This window comes from Coenobita brevimanus, chromosome 46 (assembly GCF_032717465.1).
Source record: "Coenobita brevimanus isolate Jiangsu-jjx chromosome 46, ASM3271746v2, whole genome shotgun sequence".
Taxonomy (NCBI): domain Eukaryota; kingdom Metazoa; phylum Arthropoda; class Malacostraca; order Decapoda; family Coenobitidae; genus Coenobita; species Coenobita brevimanus.
The window spans coordinates 28,267,873-28,282,928 of record NC_136999.1 but is presented as its reverse complement, the minus strand read 5'-3'; the positions used below and the strand labels follow the sequence as shown (position 1 = coordinate 28,282,928).

Here is a 15,056-nt window from a genome sequence, read left to right as displayed (position 1 = left end):
ATGGTTGCTGATATATGATGGTTTGAAAACAAGCAGTTTTTGCAAATGTCCCTGGGTACAGCGAGCAATGTGTTACATTAAGCCCTAGGCTTTAAGGGTTAAGTATTTCAGTGAATATCAGGAAATGTATTTGTCTGAAATCTTGAAATGACTGTTTTATAGAGACTATATGTTTGTAAGTGTGCAAATACTAGTTTATAATGATGGTGAGCAGTTTAAGAACATCACATGTGGTTAGAATGACTTTCATGAAAGACATAGAAATGGTAAGTATGACAGCTGCTGTTCCTGTTGCTGCAGCTTTTGATACTATAACCCCAGGCTCATCTGGCTGTCTAGTATCCTGAAGCTGCCCTTCTCCTGCAGTCCGCCATCCAATCCGGGGATAGGGAGGGAACTGAGGAATGTTTCTATAACCAGGCAGTGGAACCGCCCGGTTATATCCGTGCCACCATAAATTTGGTGGCGGGTGTTTGTGTGATTGCACTTGTTTATAAATGCAAAATGAGCAACTTAAGTACATCGGCTTGCCCATTTAGCACTGTATGTGTCACCCTTCTTCATGTCCATTGAAGTTAGCTGTGTGAGTGACTTTGTAAGTAAATCTCTCTCTCTCTCTCTCTCTCTCTCTCAATCTTACGAATTTCTTTGTTATATCTTACATCCTACTCTGTTCAGCCTTATTCCTATCTACTTATCAGTCCATCCACCCATCTTTTCTCCAATGAATTAATTTTCTTATTCATTCATGTTCCTGTAGTTACCTTTCCAGGATTAACGCATCTGGCAATAGATAGACATAAATTTGTCTGTCCGTCCATCTCTCAGTCTGTCCAGCTGACCAACCTCAATTATGTTCAAAAGTTGGCTGGATCAAGCTTTGCCCTGTCGGACATAATAATTCTATAAATCCCTCCATTCAACCAGAAACACTTTGTCGTCCTTCTGACCATCGGATTACTTATCAGATAAATATCCAGCGTCATCATCTACAGTGCAGAGGTCAACCAGGCTCATTCCAGGAGCTTAGACTATCCATCACCACATCTAGTCATATTTCCCAATATAACATCCATCAATCCGCCAAACTACCCACCTATCCATCTATCAAACACATACTGTGCCTGACAACGCACTATAAATGTCCATGGGTGCGCCAAGAAACAATGACACCAACCCACTGAACCATAAATTTAACTTAACACCCATCTCTCAACCCATACACCTTTACATCCCCTCTCCCATTCATGTGCCATTAATTTATCAGCTCTACCAAATATATGCTGATGCCTTTCAAAAAATACATTCATTCAACAATACAGAACACACACACACACACACACACACACACACACACACTTCTATCCATACACCCCCTCCAGTACAAGCCACCTGTTCACGTATCACCAATGTTCACGGTACTCTTCAGTTCAAGCAATTAGCTGCCCACCAACACATCCATTATCAGTACACAGTATTCATGCATTCATCCATCCATCTATCTATCCACCTATCCAACCACCCATTCGTCCACCCAACAATTCATCCACCTATCGGCTCACTCACCTAGTCAGCCACCATCCCTGTGCCCATCTGGTGGCCACTCAGCAGGTCGTGTAGAGTATCGTCACTGTGCACCACCACCGTCAGTGTCTGCACGGCTGACAACTGGTGCACTGGGGTGCTCATAGACGCATTTGTGTCTGGTAGGAGAGACAGGCAGGCAGGGATTAGGCTGTGTTGGGGGGGATGAAAAGGCAGACAGGCAACGGTTCTGTTGTGTGTGTGTGGGAGGGGGTTAAGGAGGGGAAGAGGCAGACGGACAGGGGTTAAGTTTTGTGTGTAAAGGTGGTGAGGGGAGAGAAGAAGCAGGCAGGCAGGGGTTAGGTCGAGTGAGTGGAATGGAGCGGTAAAGAAGGCAGACTGGTAGGGGTTTGCTTTGTGTGTGTGTGTGTGTGTGTGTGTGTGTGTGTGTGTGTGTGTGTGTGTGTGTGTGTTAGGGGAGAGAAGAAGCAGGCAGACAGCGGTTAGACCGTGTGTGTGTGTGTGTGTGTGTGTGTGTGTGTGTGTGTGTGTGTTAGGGGAGAGAAGAAGCAGGCAGACAGCGGTTAGACTGTGTGTGTGTGTGTGTGTGTGTGTGTGTGTGTGTGTGTGTGTGTGTGTGTGTGTGTGTGTGTGTGTGTGTGTGTGTGTGTGTTTTAGGGGAGTCAAGAAGCAGGCAGACAGGAGTTAGATTGTGTGAGTAGGGTGGGGCGGAGAAAAGGCAGACAGGCAGGGGTTAGGTTGTGTGCTTGTGTGTGGGAGGGGGGAGAAGAAGCAGGCTGGCAGAGGTTAGGTTGTGTGTGTGAGGAGATGAGGCAGGCAGGCAGGAACTGGGCTGCGCGATGGGGGGAGATGAGGTAGGCCGACAGGGGTTAGGTTGTGTGGGGGGAGATGAGACAGGTAGACAGAAGTGTGTTGTGAAGAGAAGTAGGCAGACACAACTTAGGTTGTGGGGAGAGGAGGGTGGGGGAGAGAAGAGGCAGATAGGCTTGGGTTTGATTCTGTGTGTGGGAGGAGGGGAGAAGGGACAGTCTGGCAGGGGTTAATTTGTGTGTGTGGGGGGAGAAGAGGAAGAGGCAGGTAGGTGTTAGACCAAGCTCATACTGAGGCGCAGTGCAGGCCTGTGCAAGGCAGACACAGGGAAGGGCAGCACAACACAGGGCAGAACTGGTTTGCTGCACACACTGAGAGTCACTGTGTGTGGTACTGTGTACAGGGCAGCCGTAAAATACTCTCATGAGCTTAGTTCAAAATTTGACTTTGATAATGGGTTCAAGAAAATAATGCAGTTGTACGACATCAATAAAGAAAAGAGGTCAGTGTGGAGAGGTGAATAATGTTTGGAAAGGAGTACACACGGAAAACAGGTAAAATATATGGTAGCCTGAGGACACATCTGGCAGAATATTTACAGTATGAGTAGCTGGTCTGAACAATGTGCGAAACATACAAAACAATTTGCACAGTATATACTCACACTCCTGAATACATGAAATATCGTATTGGAAATTATTGATTAATTATTTACGTGTCAATGTAACTACTAACGATCACTACTGCTACTACTGCTACTGCCATTACAACAATTTACTACTTACCAATACCTGAGAATGCAGGCTACTACTCCTTCTACTACTACTACTACTGCTACTAGTATTAGGAGTAGTAGTAGTAGTAGTAATAGTACTCTCTCTCTCTCTCTCTCTCTCTCTCTATCCTACGGGGAACGCGATGGCTGAATCCGTAGAGGGGTGACCTGCAATCCTAATGGACCCAGGTTCGAATTCCCGCTGGGGCAGGGAACAGTTTAAGGATTTGAATTTCATAAAGGAGACTTCATTGATCTACCTGAAGACCCGCCGACATGTCGTAAAAATAAATCCCCTAATACCATAACACCAATCCTGTATGAGACAGCCCTAGCATGTATTCAATAAGGACGGTGGGTGTTAACGCCGAAGTGGTGACATGTGTTTGTAGGAGGACTACCTGGCCTTGGGAGCAGGCTGTGAAGCCTATGCCCAGAGTCGGACACATTAAAAAGAAAAAATACTCTCTTCTCTTTCCCTGAGGCTTCAGTAAGCATGGCATCACAACGAAGGAGATGATGCTAAGTCCCAACTACAGTACATTCTACTTTGAGTATAAAAAGATTTATAGTATCCATTCCTACACTGGAAAATAAACATATCGCCCTATAATGCAGGGTGCAATCAGTTCCGGGCCATGTATCCTCCTTGAACTTCCCTTTCTTATAATCAGGATGGCTGGTGTCGACGGACAGTCCCTGTCAACTCCTCCATACACGTTGAGGTTTGACCTTCGTAGAAGTCATGGTGTTGCTGAGCCACAAGTGTGCAAGAATCTGCGTTTCAACACCTGCGCTGCCCAGACCGACACACCCCTGCACCTGTGCTGCCTCAGTGAGAGTTGACCCAAGGAATTGTGGATAAAAATGTCCCTCTGTCTACCATAATTTTTTTCTCTCTATACCGTGCCTGTCTCTCATTATACTCACTGGAGGCCACAATGTCCACTTGGTAGTGTATGCCAGGCCTCAGATCCACGCCAGGCTTCAGTGAGAGTTGACCCGAGGACTCATGGATGTCAAAGGCGTCGTCCATGTCGGCCCTCAGTGAGTACGTAACGGCGGCGCAGGGGCAGCGGGCGTTGAGACCTGGCCCCAGGGGGCAGGTTAGGCCCAGGTCCTCGTCCTCGGCTGTGGCCTTGTACATCACGCCTGCAGTCAGAGAAGATGGGGGGTGTTATAATGATTTTTAAAAATGTGCACTCACAGAGACAGAAACATTCAAACACTCACACGTACATATATTTACACATACACAAACATACGGTACACACATATCGACACATATGTCAATTCTAGTCCTGGACTTTGGCTGTGGCTCTGTATATCGCACCTGGAAATTTAAGATTTATTGATTCCAATGCTTTATATTGAAGAAGCTAAGAGAGTCAGACAAACACAGACATTCACGCCCGTGCCTCTCCATATATACACACACATGCATGCACAAACCTATACACGTTCGTCAACGATCCTAGTCTTCCAAGTAGCGTGGACAACTCCCTGGAGCGTTGAGGGGAAGTTGATTTCACGCTAACTTGCTGAGTATTAAATACAAAATTAATCATCCGTTCAGGCAATGGTAATGTTATATATTTACTAAAGGAGAAGGACGCAATCATAGGGAAATAGAAAGAAAGAACAAATGAAACAAGACAAAAAAAAAAAAAAAAGGAAGGAGGGGGGAAATAAGCAAGGAAAGAGAGCAAAAACGAAGGAAAAATGGAAATTGAAAGAGAGAGAGAGAGAGAGAGAGAGAGAGAGAGAGTAAAACTGTAGACAATTTTGAAAAAAAAAAATAAACATCACAACCTAACACGAAGTGTGGAAGTGAAAGGAGAAGAAGGAGGAGGAGAAGAAAAAGAAAAAAAAAGTTGAAACGAAGAACAAGAAGAAAGAAGAAGAAGAAGAACAAGAAGGAGGAGGAGAAGGAAAGAAGAAAAAAAAAAGAAAGAATGAAAGAAACAAAGAAAATAGAGGAGAGGGTGAAAGAAGGAAGAAGAATGGGAAGGCCTAGACAACTGGTATTAAAGATGGTTTGCCTAAGTAAGAGGCTTCAGGAACAATTCTCTCTCTCTCTCTCTCTCTCTCTCTCTCTCTCTCTCTCTCTCTCAATTTCAATTCCCATTCCAGGCCGGCCACAACCATCATACCTTGCATTACCGATCCGTTCCATTCCACAGTCCCACCCTCTCTTCCCTCGTTTCCTCCTCCTTTACCGCCTTCATTCCTTCCCTCCTTCATTCCTTCTTTCCTTCAGTCCCTCCTTTCCTATTTATCCCTCTCTTCCATTTCTCTTCCCTTCCATCCCTCCATCCATCTCTCGCTCTCTTCCTTCCTACTTCTCCCTCTCTTTTCCTGTTCTTCTCCATAATTCTCCGCCATCGCTCTCTCGTCACTCTTCTTCTTTCTCTTTTCATTCCTTTTTAATCCATCATTCACTGCTTCCTCTCCTCTCTCACTGATTTCCCTTCCTTCTCCTTATCTTCCCTAATATCCCTATCCCCTCATCATCCTCTCTCTCTCGCTCTCTCTCTCTCTCTCTCTCTCTCTCTCTCTTCTCAGACAATGAATATTTAACAAGACTAAACTTATGCCTTACTAAGAAATTCATCTCTGACAGACAGACAGAGAACAATAATCTGTTAAGGTGGTAGGCAGGAGGGAGGAGCCTAAGATGAAGCATGGAATGAGAGAAGTTCTGCTGAAGATCAAAGTCTCTCTCTCTCTCTCTCTCTCTCTCTCTCTGTCTTTCTCTCTCTCTCTCTCTCTCTCTCTCTCTCTCTCTCTCTCTCTCTCTCTCTCATTATTATTATTATCTTCTGGTCCTATGAAGTTTCCCTCTGGTGGTGCTTCTACTTTTTCATATACAGCACATATCCGGAGTGAGTGGAAGGTGTTGAATAGGTCCTTCTGGTGGAATACTTTTCTTTTTACACGTACGTCTACGACATCTGAGTGAGATGCAAGTTTAGTTGGTTTTGAAGACTTCATAACACCTCTTCCACAGCGATTTATTTTGCACATTACACAAATCTAATCTTGTATGTTACTGATGCTACCTACGTCGATATTAAACAGATACGCGTTAATATACAAAGGAGAGTAAAGGGGATATCACACGGTACCTCGTATCAGGAACGGCCGAAGAAGATTTAAGTGGAACAAAACTTGGAAGCTATCACACACGTTCCTCGTATCCTCGGCAAAGGACATGCTTCTCACATTGTTGCCAGAGCCTTGTCTCGCGACTGTGGAAGGTGATCTCTGTCCATAAGGTCGAATTCAGCTGCCCTAGTCCAGGAAATTTGTGAAGAAGCCATTGTAGTCTACTGATTAAGCAGTACGTTGTTGTTGTTGTGATGTTTTCAGGTGGCGACTGGTAGCAGTACGTCTAGCTGCAGTGGAGTCCTCAGTTGTAAACACGTGATTATTTTATCGACATCACAGTTTCCTCAGTATAGGAAATATCAACTCTTTATAAGGGTTTCAAAACGATTGATATTTATTCTAAAATATTAATAAGTATTCAGTGTTAGGCTAAATGTTCAACGCTGTAGTACGATATATTCTCTGTCGAGTCGCCTGGGTTTTGGTCACACAGTTTTGTCCGTCGTATCCTCGGCAGGAATCCATCCAGATAAATTCCAAATGCCGTGGTATCGTCGGCAATTTTACTACGTTACCGTTCCGATTTACCATCGTATCCTCCGCAAACCTCGCATGAAGTGCCGTGTGATAGCTCCTTAAGAGTAGATATGCAAAGAGGCCGAAAAAGAACCACTGCCAAGCCTCCTATGGCGCCTTGAGCATTGCCTTACGTAACAGCATTAGTGTTAAGGTTGGACCACCTCACTGGGATTCCATGATCTGTGTGATTTGTTCATCTTTGTTGCTCTTTCTCCATTTCCTACCTTCAAATCCCCACCTCTCACTTTTTCTTCCTTTTTCAATGTCTGCTTGACTTTCTGCCCGCCTGCCTGTCTGTCTACTTGCCTGCCTTCCTTCCTTTCTGCCCGCCTGCCTTCCAGCTTCCGTGCCTTCCTTCCCTCCTTCCTTTCTGCCTGCCTGCCTGACTGCTTTCCTGCCTTCCTTCCTGCCTACCTGCCTGCAAATTACAGTTTTGTTAAATAATTTCTCATGATCTTCGTAGGTGATATATGACATGCAAGACTTAACTGTCTCTCCCTCTGTCTATCATCATCTATCTGTCTTTCTGCTTCATTGTTGCTTCATTTATTTATGTACTTGACTCTCTTTCCTCTTTCAAGCATGATCTATCTCTCTGTGTTCCTCTCATATGCTTCTTTCAGCCTGGCATTTTATACTCTGTCTATCTATTTTTCTATCAATCTGTGTCTAATTATATGTAATGCTGTATCTGTCTTTCTGCTTGTCTATCGATCTCTCCCAGTCTCTCTTTTTCTGAGTAAATGTACTGGTCTCTCTTCCTTTTCATGTGACAGGACGCTAAAATACCATAACACACTACATAGTAGCTAGTGACATATATGACGTTAATATGTAATATAGAGGTTTGAAGAAAGTCCTGTATAAGCTCGAGTGAGTTGGAGGAATCAGCAGTGCAGATAGTAGCTAGGGAATTTCGCACACAGCACAGTATGAAGCCAGATGGAAAACTCCACAGTTGTGGAAAAAGTTCCTCACACACATGTGCCCTCACACATGACCCAACAGTCATATACAGAGGAAATTGGAGTGACAGGGCAGAAGGAGTTACGAAGCAATAGGAGAGACAAGAGGCAAGGGGGAAAAGGCAAGAATAAAGGACTCGGAGTTAGCTAGCATAAAACCGCTCTCGCCTTAGTACCGCTCTTGTCAAGATAACTTCCTCTTGAGAATAAATCTGCAATCAAACGCCAGACTCGTCTTTTATCTTTCTCCTGCCATTCACGACAAGACCAACTTGAACATTTTCTCCTCTTAAAATCCCTACAATCTAACATTTTTGGACAAGATCGGCGACGTCTAGATACACTCACTGTCTGTTTCTGTTTATCTCCATCTCCCTTTATATGTTTCGCTTCTTCCTTACCCTAATCCCCCTCCCCCCCTCTAATCCCAAACACACAAGTCAACACGTTTCGTCCTTTTTCGCCTAAACTCGTTCATTTTAGCCACAAGTCGCTGTCAAAGGGGACTTTGGGAGACGGCATTTGCTAGAAGGCCGTTTCGGATCTGGGGAAGATTTTTGGATTTTTTGGATTTTGGATGTATTTGTATTAATTTCGTTTTCAATTACATGAATTCGGGGGATTTCTTTGAGTCTATGTAGTGTTTTGAGCTCTGTGAATTTCCTTCTTAATATTTTTAGATTCTCCATTCCTAGAGGTCCCTTTTTTCTCTTGTCTTACTGAAGCATATATTTCTGAGAAGAACCGTATTGTAATTTTGAAATATATTCACTTGATTTTGTTTGTTCGTTTCTGGGGATTTTTGTTCCTTGGAATTTCTTTTTCTTTCTTTTAGGTTGGAGGTTTAGTAATCTTAATGCTAGACATATATGACATTTTGAATTTGTTTAGAATTACTTGTCATTTTCAGATTTTTTCGTAGCGTTTTTTGGACCAATGCTTTATTCCAAAGACCGAGTATATAGGACTTTACTGAGTTTTGAAGAGTAAAAATCTTTCTCTCTATTTTTTAAGCTATTGTACCTTTGGACTTTAAAAAAATCTGAGTTTCCGTTCTTGCATGTCTCTTTTTGGAGGAGACTTATATCATTATGGGAATGCATTTTAGGAGTTTTGGGCTCTGTGGATTGTATGTACGTACCTACGCATGCCTATCTATCTATCTAGTTATCCATCAATACATATATATACATATATACTGTAGATGGATAGAGAGACATATATATGTATATATATATATATATATATATATATATATATATATATATATATATATATATATATATATATATATATATATATCCACCTACCCATCATCCAATCCTACGTTGCCCCATGAGGAGCGTAGCGCAGGAGCGTCCACAGAATTTTTTGTCAGAGGGGGCCAAATAAAAGAAATTCTACATATATGTGCGATTAAAATATATCAAATTACACACACTCCAAATAGGCATGGGCATATGCTTATATGAGTTACATGACTTACATCAAATGCATAAAGTGACAATGAATGAATAGACTCAAATCAATCATATGCAGATATGCTATAACTCAAAGGAACGAAAATATACGTGACGACTGGGAAAGTTTCAAACACACTTTGGAATTCCAAGGGGGGGCAACTGCTCCCCCCTTGCCCCGCCTCGGGACGCCCATGAGCGTAGGAGCCCGGGGCTAGGCAAGTTTGTCCTGACATTTAAGATGAGAGGGACCAGCCTCACTCATCCCCGAGTGGCATTACATGAACAATAAACCCCAACCACCCCTTGGATATAAACCTTCACTGGCTCAATCCGACTAGAGTGTTTTAATTACCCACTAAACCACCAGCGCCATAATTTGATAATATGGTTACCACCCAGCGTAGTAAATGGTTTCCTGGTGTACAGCAAACCATTTGGCTCCTCGCTCAGTGTAAAGTCATCCGTAGGGTGAAGGAATAGGAAAGAATGAAGGAAGGAAAGGCAGAAGAGGGAGTGTAAAGTCACCCATACGCAGAAGGACGAGGAAAGAATGAAGGAAAGAATGACAGAAAAGGAAGGAAGGAAAGAAGGAAGGAGGAGAGGAAAGGGCAGTAACCCGTTAGCAGCACTACATATATATATATATATATATATATATATATATATATATATATATATATATATATATATATATATTTATATATATTGTTACATAGCCTATGATTTCATCATCCTTTGTGTAATTTTAACGCACAGTATGCTGCATGTTTGATCACGAGCGTGTTCTGCCTCAGTCCCCCCCTTCTACCGTTATAGTAGAGTAAGTCGTCCTTTCTGTTATTCAGTGCGGGATTGTCGACCGTTTGTCCCCATCGCTTCATTTGCGCGTCCTTATTACAAGTTGTATCAGGCTCTGCTGGCCCCTATATAATGAGCTCAGTCTCTGCATCATTGCCACTTAGATCTGCTCCTCATTTTGTTCACATCTCTGTCCTCCCCTGTACAGATATTATTATTGTGAGTGCTCAAGAAATCTCCAAACATCTAGCAGCTGTGTGTAATTTTGAGTATTACTGTTATTGCATTTTTTATTGTACTGTATAGCATAAGTTTAATTTGTAGGCCTAGTGAAGTTTTTGTAATTCATGTAGAGATCTTTATGTCCATCAGTTTTAATATTATTTTGTATCTGTAATTATTTATCTGGCATTCACTGAGTATTATCTGGTATCTCATTTTATCAGGGCTGACTTAGATAAATTTACTCTTGCTAATTTTGTGTTAATAGAGGCTATTGCAGTTAACCATATATTTAACCTGTTTATTTGCCATTACATTATCCTTATGAGTCCTGAATGTTTTGTTGTTAGTTTGAGCATTAAACTTTAACTTGTAATTTTACCTAACTCTTTTGTTTTGAACCTGGAACTTTACGGGACAGTAGTGATTTTTAGCATTCTCACTTAAAGTGTACGTTATCTTTCTCTGTTCCGTAACATAAATTTGGCGACCTCTTATCAGGATATTCAGGATATTATCATAAGGATATTGCTTGATATTTTGTGACTGTTACTTATTCATGATGGCTACTATTACTACACTTGATGAAGCCAAAGATTTTTTGTCAAATGTGCAAACAGTGTGTGATATAGAAAACAGAACAAAGAATGAACTTAAGCTTGTTGCTCAACAATTGGGAATTGCAGTTCACTCTCATCATTCTAAAGATCAAATTGTTGGCATGATTAATAAGAGCTTGTTTAATGTAACTCCTCCAAATGAGCAAACGCAGATTGAATTAGCTAAGTTACAGCTAGCCTTGCAGGAGGCTTGTGCTAAGGAGGCGGAGTCTCGTGTTAAGGAGGCTGAATTTCAAGCACGTGCTAAGGAGGCTGAGTCTCAGGCTAAGGAGGCTGAATCTCAGGTTCGGATTCAGGAGGCACAGATACAGGCACAAGTTGAACTTGCCAGGATTCAGGCAGACCATGAGTATCGCATGAAACAAGGTGGAACTGGATCATCTAGCTCTGATGATTTTGATGTGGCTAAAAATGTTAAACTTGTCCCTCCTTTTAATGAATCTGATTTAACAAAGTATTTTCAGTTGTTTGAGAGGGTAGCTACAGGTTTTAACTGGCCTAAGGAGTATTGGCCAGTACTCCTTCAAACTGTTCTCACCGGTAAAGCTCAAGTAACTTATGCATCTTTGCCTCAGGATCAGTCTGATAATTATGATGTAGTTAAGAGCTTGATTCTTAAGGCCTATGAGCTTGTTCCTGAAGCCTATAGAGTAAAATTTAGGACAACTTACAAGCAAGATAAGCAATCCCATGTTGAGTATGCAAAAATCAAAGAAGATCTGTTAGAGCAGTGGTTAAATTCTAAGAATGTGGATTCTGATTTTGGTAAATTTAAGCAGATGATTTTGCTGGAGGACTTCAAGAGGTGTATTTATAAAGATGTAAGCCTATATCTTGATGAGAAAAGAATAGATAATTTGTCTGATGCTGCAGTTTTAGCTGATGAGTATGTTCTCACTCACAAGAGATATTCTAGGGAAAAAGGGAAAGCTGAGAGTAAGTACGTTGCCTCTACTCAGAGTACAGGTAACAGGAAAGAGAATAAGGATGATGTTTCTCAGGAAGTAAATACCAGCTTCACCTCTAGATTTCAGAAAAGTAAATGTACTTATTGTAGTAAGCTTGGTCATACTACGGAGAGATGTTTCAGAAGACAGCGTGATGTGAACAAAAAGGAGTCTTTAAATATTCAGTCAATTGGTCTAGTGTCCACTCTTGAGAGTTCCCAGAATTCTTTAACTGAGTTAACTGAACCTGCTTTGAGGGGTAACTTAAATTTTCATGATGGAGCTCCTCTTTTGAGCAGTAACGTGGGTGACACTCTCAAGAGTTCATGTGCTAATTTCCTGTCTGATGGTTTTGTCAGTCCTCTGGACAGTAATGACAGGAAATCAGTTCAAATATATCGTGATACAGGTGCTTGCCAATCCCTTATGCTGACCAGTGTTCTAGGCTCTAATGTTAATTCCTCTGATGAAACTGTAATCTTACAAGGTGTAGGGAATAATTACTTCTCTGTCCCTCTGTGCAGAGTGAATTTAGAGTCTGGTTTTGTTAATGGTTCCGTTATGGTTGGGTTGGTTGAGACACTCCCAATGTCAGGTGTAACTTTCTTACTTGGAAATGATATTGGTGGAAGTCAAGTGTGTCCAGCTCCTCAGTTGTCTAGTGAGCCAGTGGCTGCGGCCCAGGATTGTGATGTCCCTGATGTGTTCCCTGCATGTGCTGTCACTAGGGCTAAGTCTAAAGTTACTGGTGATTTAGAGGATAATGATGATGATGATGTTATCCTAGCTGACACTTTTCTTGCTAATTTGGACCACTCACCAGATGAGGCAGTACCCCGTAGTGTTGATAATTTGTCTCATCAAGAGTTGGTTGAGTTGCAGGTTGCTGACCCTGAGTTGAAAGGTCTAGCTAACTCTGCTTACAGTGAAGAAGAGTCAGCCGGTGCTTCTACTTGTTATTATGTAAAGTCAGGAGTACTTATGAGGAAGTGGAGACCCCAACAGCATCAGCCGACTGTGAATGGGAGGTTGTACATCAAGTTGTCATCCCTCGTGTTTGTAGGCAGGATATCATTAGAGTGGCTCATGATTCCAGTTTGGCAGGACACCTTGGAGTGAGGAAGACTGTGGCACGCATTTTGAAACACTTCTACTGGCCAGGTATCTTCAGGGATGTTTCCTGGTATTGTAAGTCTTGTCACACCTGTCAAGTTGTGGGGAAGTGTAATCAGACCGAAAAGGTTGCACCTCTAGTTCCCATTCCTCCTTTTGAGGCGCCTTTCACCCGTGTGTTGGTGGATATTGTGGGCCCTCTTCCTAAGACTTCTTCAGGATTTTCTTATGTGTTGACCATGATTGATATGGCTACTCGTTATCCTGAAGCCATTCCACTTAGAAACATCTCAGCAAAGAACGTAGTTAAGGAAATGCTAGGGTTCTTCACAAAGTTTGGTCTGCCCAAGGAGGTACAGTCAGACCGGGGAAGTAATTTCATGTCAAACGTTTTCAAGCAGTCTCTGAAAGAGTTGGGCATCACCCAGATCACGTCTTCAGCTTACCATCCCCAGACCCAAGGAGCGTTGGAAAGATATCATCAAACACTCAAATCGATGCTCAAGAAATACTGTTTGGAACATCAGAAAGACTGGGATAAAGGTCTTCCATTCGTTGTGTTTGCTGCAAGAGAATCTCCAAATGAATCACTGGGCTTCTCACCTTTTGAACTACTGTTTGGCCATGAAGTAAGAGGACCCCTTAAGCTACTCAAGGAATGCTGGCTGTCGGAGGAAGATGACGTCAACCTGCTGGAGTATGTGATGAATTTCAAAGAACGGCTGTCCACTGCTTTACAGCTGGCGAGAGAGAATTTAGGAGCTGCTCAGGAGAAGATGAAGACTTGGTATGATAAGAAGTCCAGGTTACGCCACTTTCAGCCAGGAGATCAGGTTTTGATTCTGCTACCAGTTCATGGGCAACCTCTTCAAGCCAAGTTTAGTGGCCCTTATTTCGTGGAGAAGAAACTCAGTGATGTCAACTATGTCATCGCCACACCAGATCGTAGAAAGAGCAAGCAACTATGTCACATCAACATGCTTAAGTTATATCACAGGCGGGACGAAAATAATCCAGTCTGCACTGTAGCTGTTCCACCCGAGTCTACAAGTGAAGTTCTCCCATGCAGCATGAGCCTGAGTGATAGTTTGGGGAAGAATCCTGATATCATGAATGATCTCCAGACTAAGCTTTCTCATCTACCTCCCAAGGAAAGGCAGGAGTTTTCGGCATTACTGCAGGAGTACCCGCAAGTGTTCCGTGCCACTCCAGGAAGAACTACTGTGTTGATGCATGATGTCGATGTTGAAGACGCAAAGCCAATTAAACTGCCTCCTTATGGTGTGAACCCAGTGAAAGTTCCTCTCATCCAGAAGGAGCTTGGCTACCTGTTGGACCACAAGATGAATGAGCCCTGTCAGAGCGAGTGGAGTTCTCCTGTCACTCTAGTCCCTAAGCCAGGTGGGTCACAGCGGCTTTGCATCGACTACAGACGTGTTAATCAGATAACCAAAACAGACACTTACCCTCTCCCTCGTGTGGAAGATTGCATAGACAAGATCGGAAAGGCTAGGTACATAAGTAAGTTTGATTTGTTAAAGGGATACTGGCAAGTACCTATGACTGAACGTGCTAGGGAGATCTCATGTTTTGTAACACTAGGAAAGGCTTTTGCATGTTCTGTAATGCCGTATTGTATGAAGAATGCACCAGCCACATTTCAGAAGCTCATGAATGTTGTAACAGAGGGTTTGGCAGGGTGTGTTGTTTATATTGATGATGTATTAATCTTCAGTGACAACTGGAAAGATCATCTATGCCATGTCAGTAAATTTCTTGACCGTTTAGTTCAGGCTAATCTTGTAGCTAATTTATCAAAGTGTGAGTTTGGTCAAGCTAAAGTTCAGTACCTTGGGTATGTAATTGGTGATGGACATGTTGCACCACCAGGAGCTAAGGTTCAGGTTATAAGTGATCTTCCCAGTCCTAAAAGTAGGAAAGAGCTACAAAGATTTTTGGGAATGGTAGGTTATTACAGGAGATTTGTTCTTAACTTTTCTATTCTTGTATCACCACTTACAGACCTACTGAAAAAGGGAGTTAAATTTGTCTGGACCGATAACTGTGAATCCTCTTTCAACAAACTTAAAGCTATTCTATTAAGTCAG

The 15,056-nt window shown here is 42.5% G+C and overlaps 1 protein-coding gene across 1 annotated transcript in view; it reads right to left on the bottom strand.

Annotated features, from left to right (window-relative positions):
- Positions 1–1,566: 1,566 nt before the first annotated feature.
- The window catches only part of LOC145398678 (uncharacterized), a 90,159-nt gene continuing 76,669 nt past the window's right edge, over positions 1,567–15,056 (bottom strand). The window contains exons 5-6 of the mRNA XM_080271482.1: positions 4,061–4,282; positions 1,567–1,703 (exon numbers count right to left, since the gene is read on the bottom strand). Coding sequence (XP_080127608.1) covers positions 1,567–1,703; positions 4,061–4,282 — 359 coding nt within the window. The remainder of the gene's footprint in view (positions 1,704–4,060; positions 4,283–15,056) is intronic.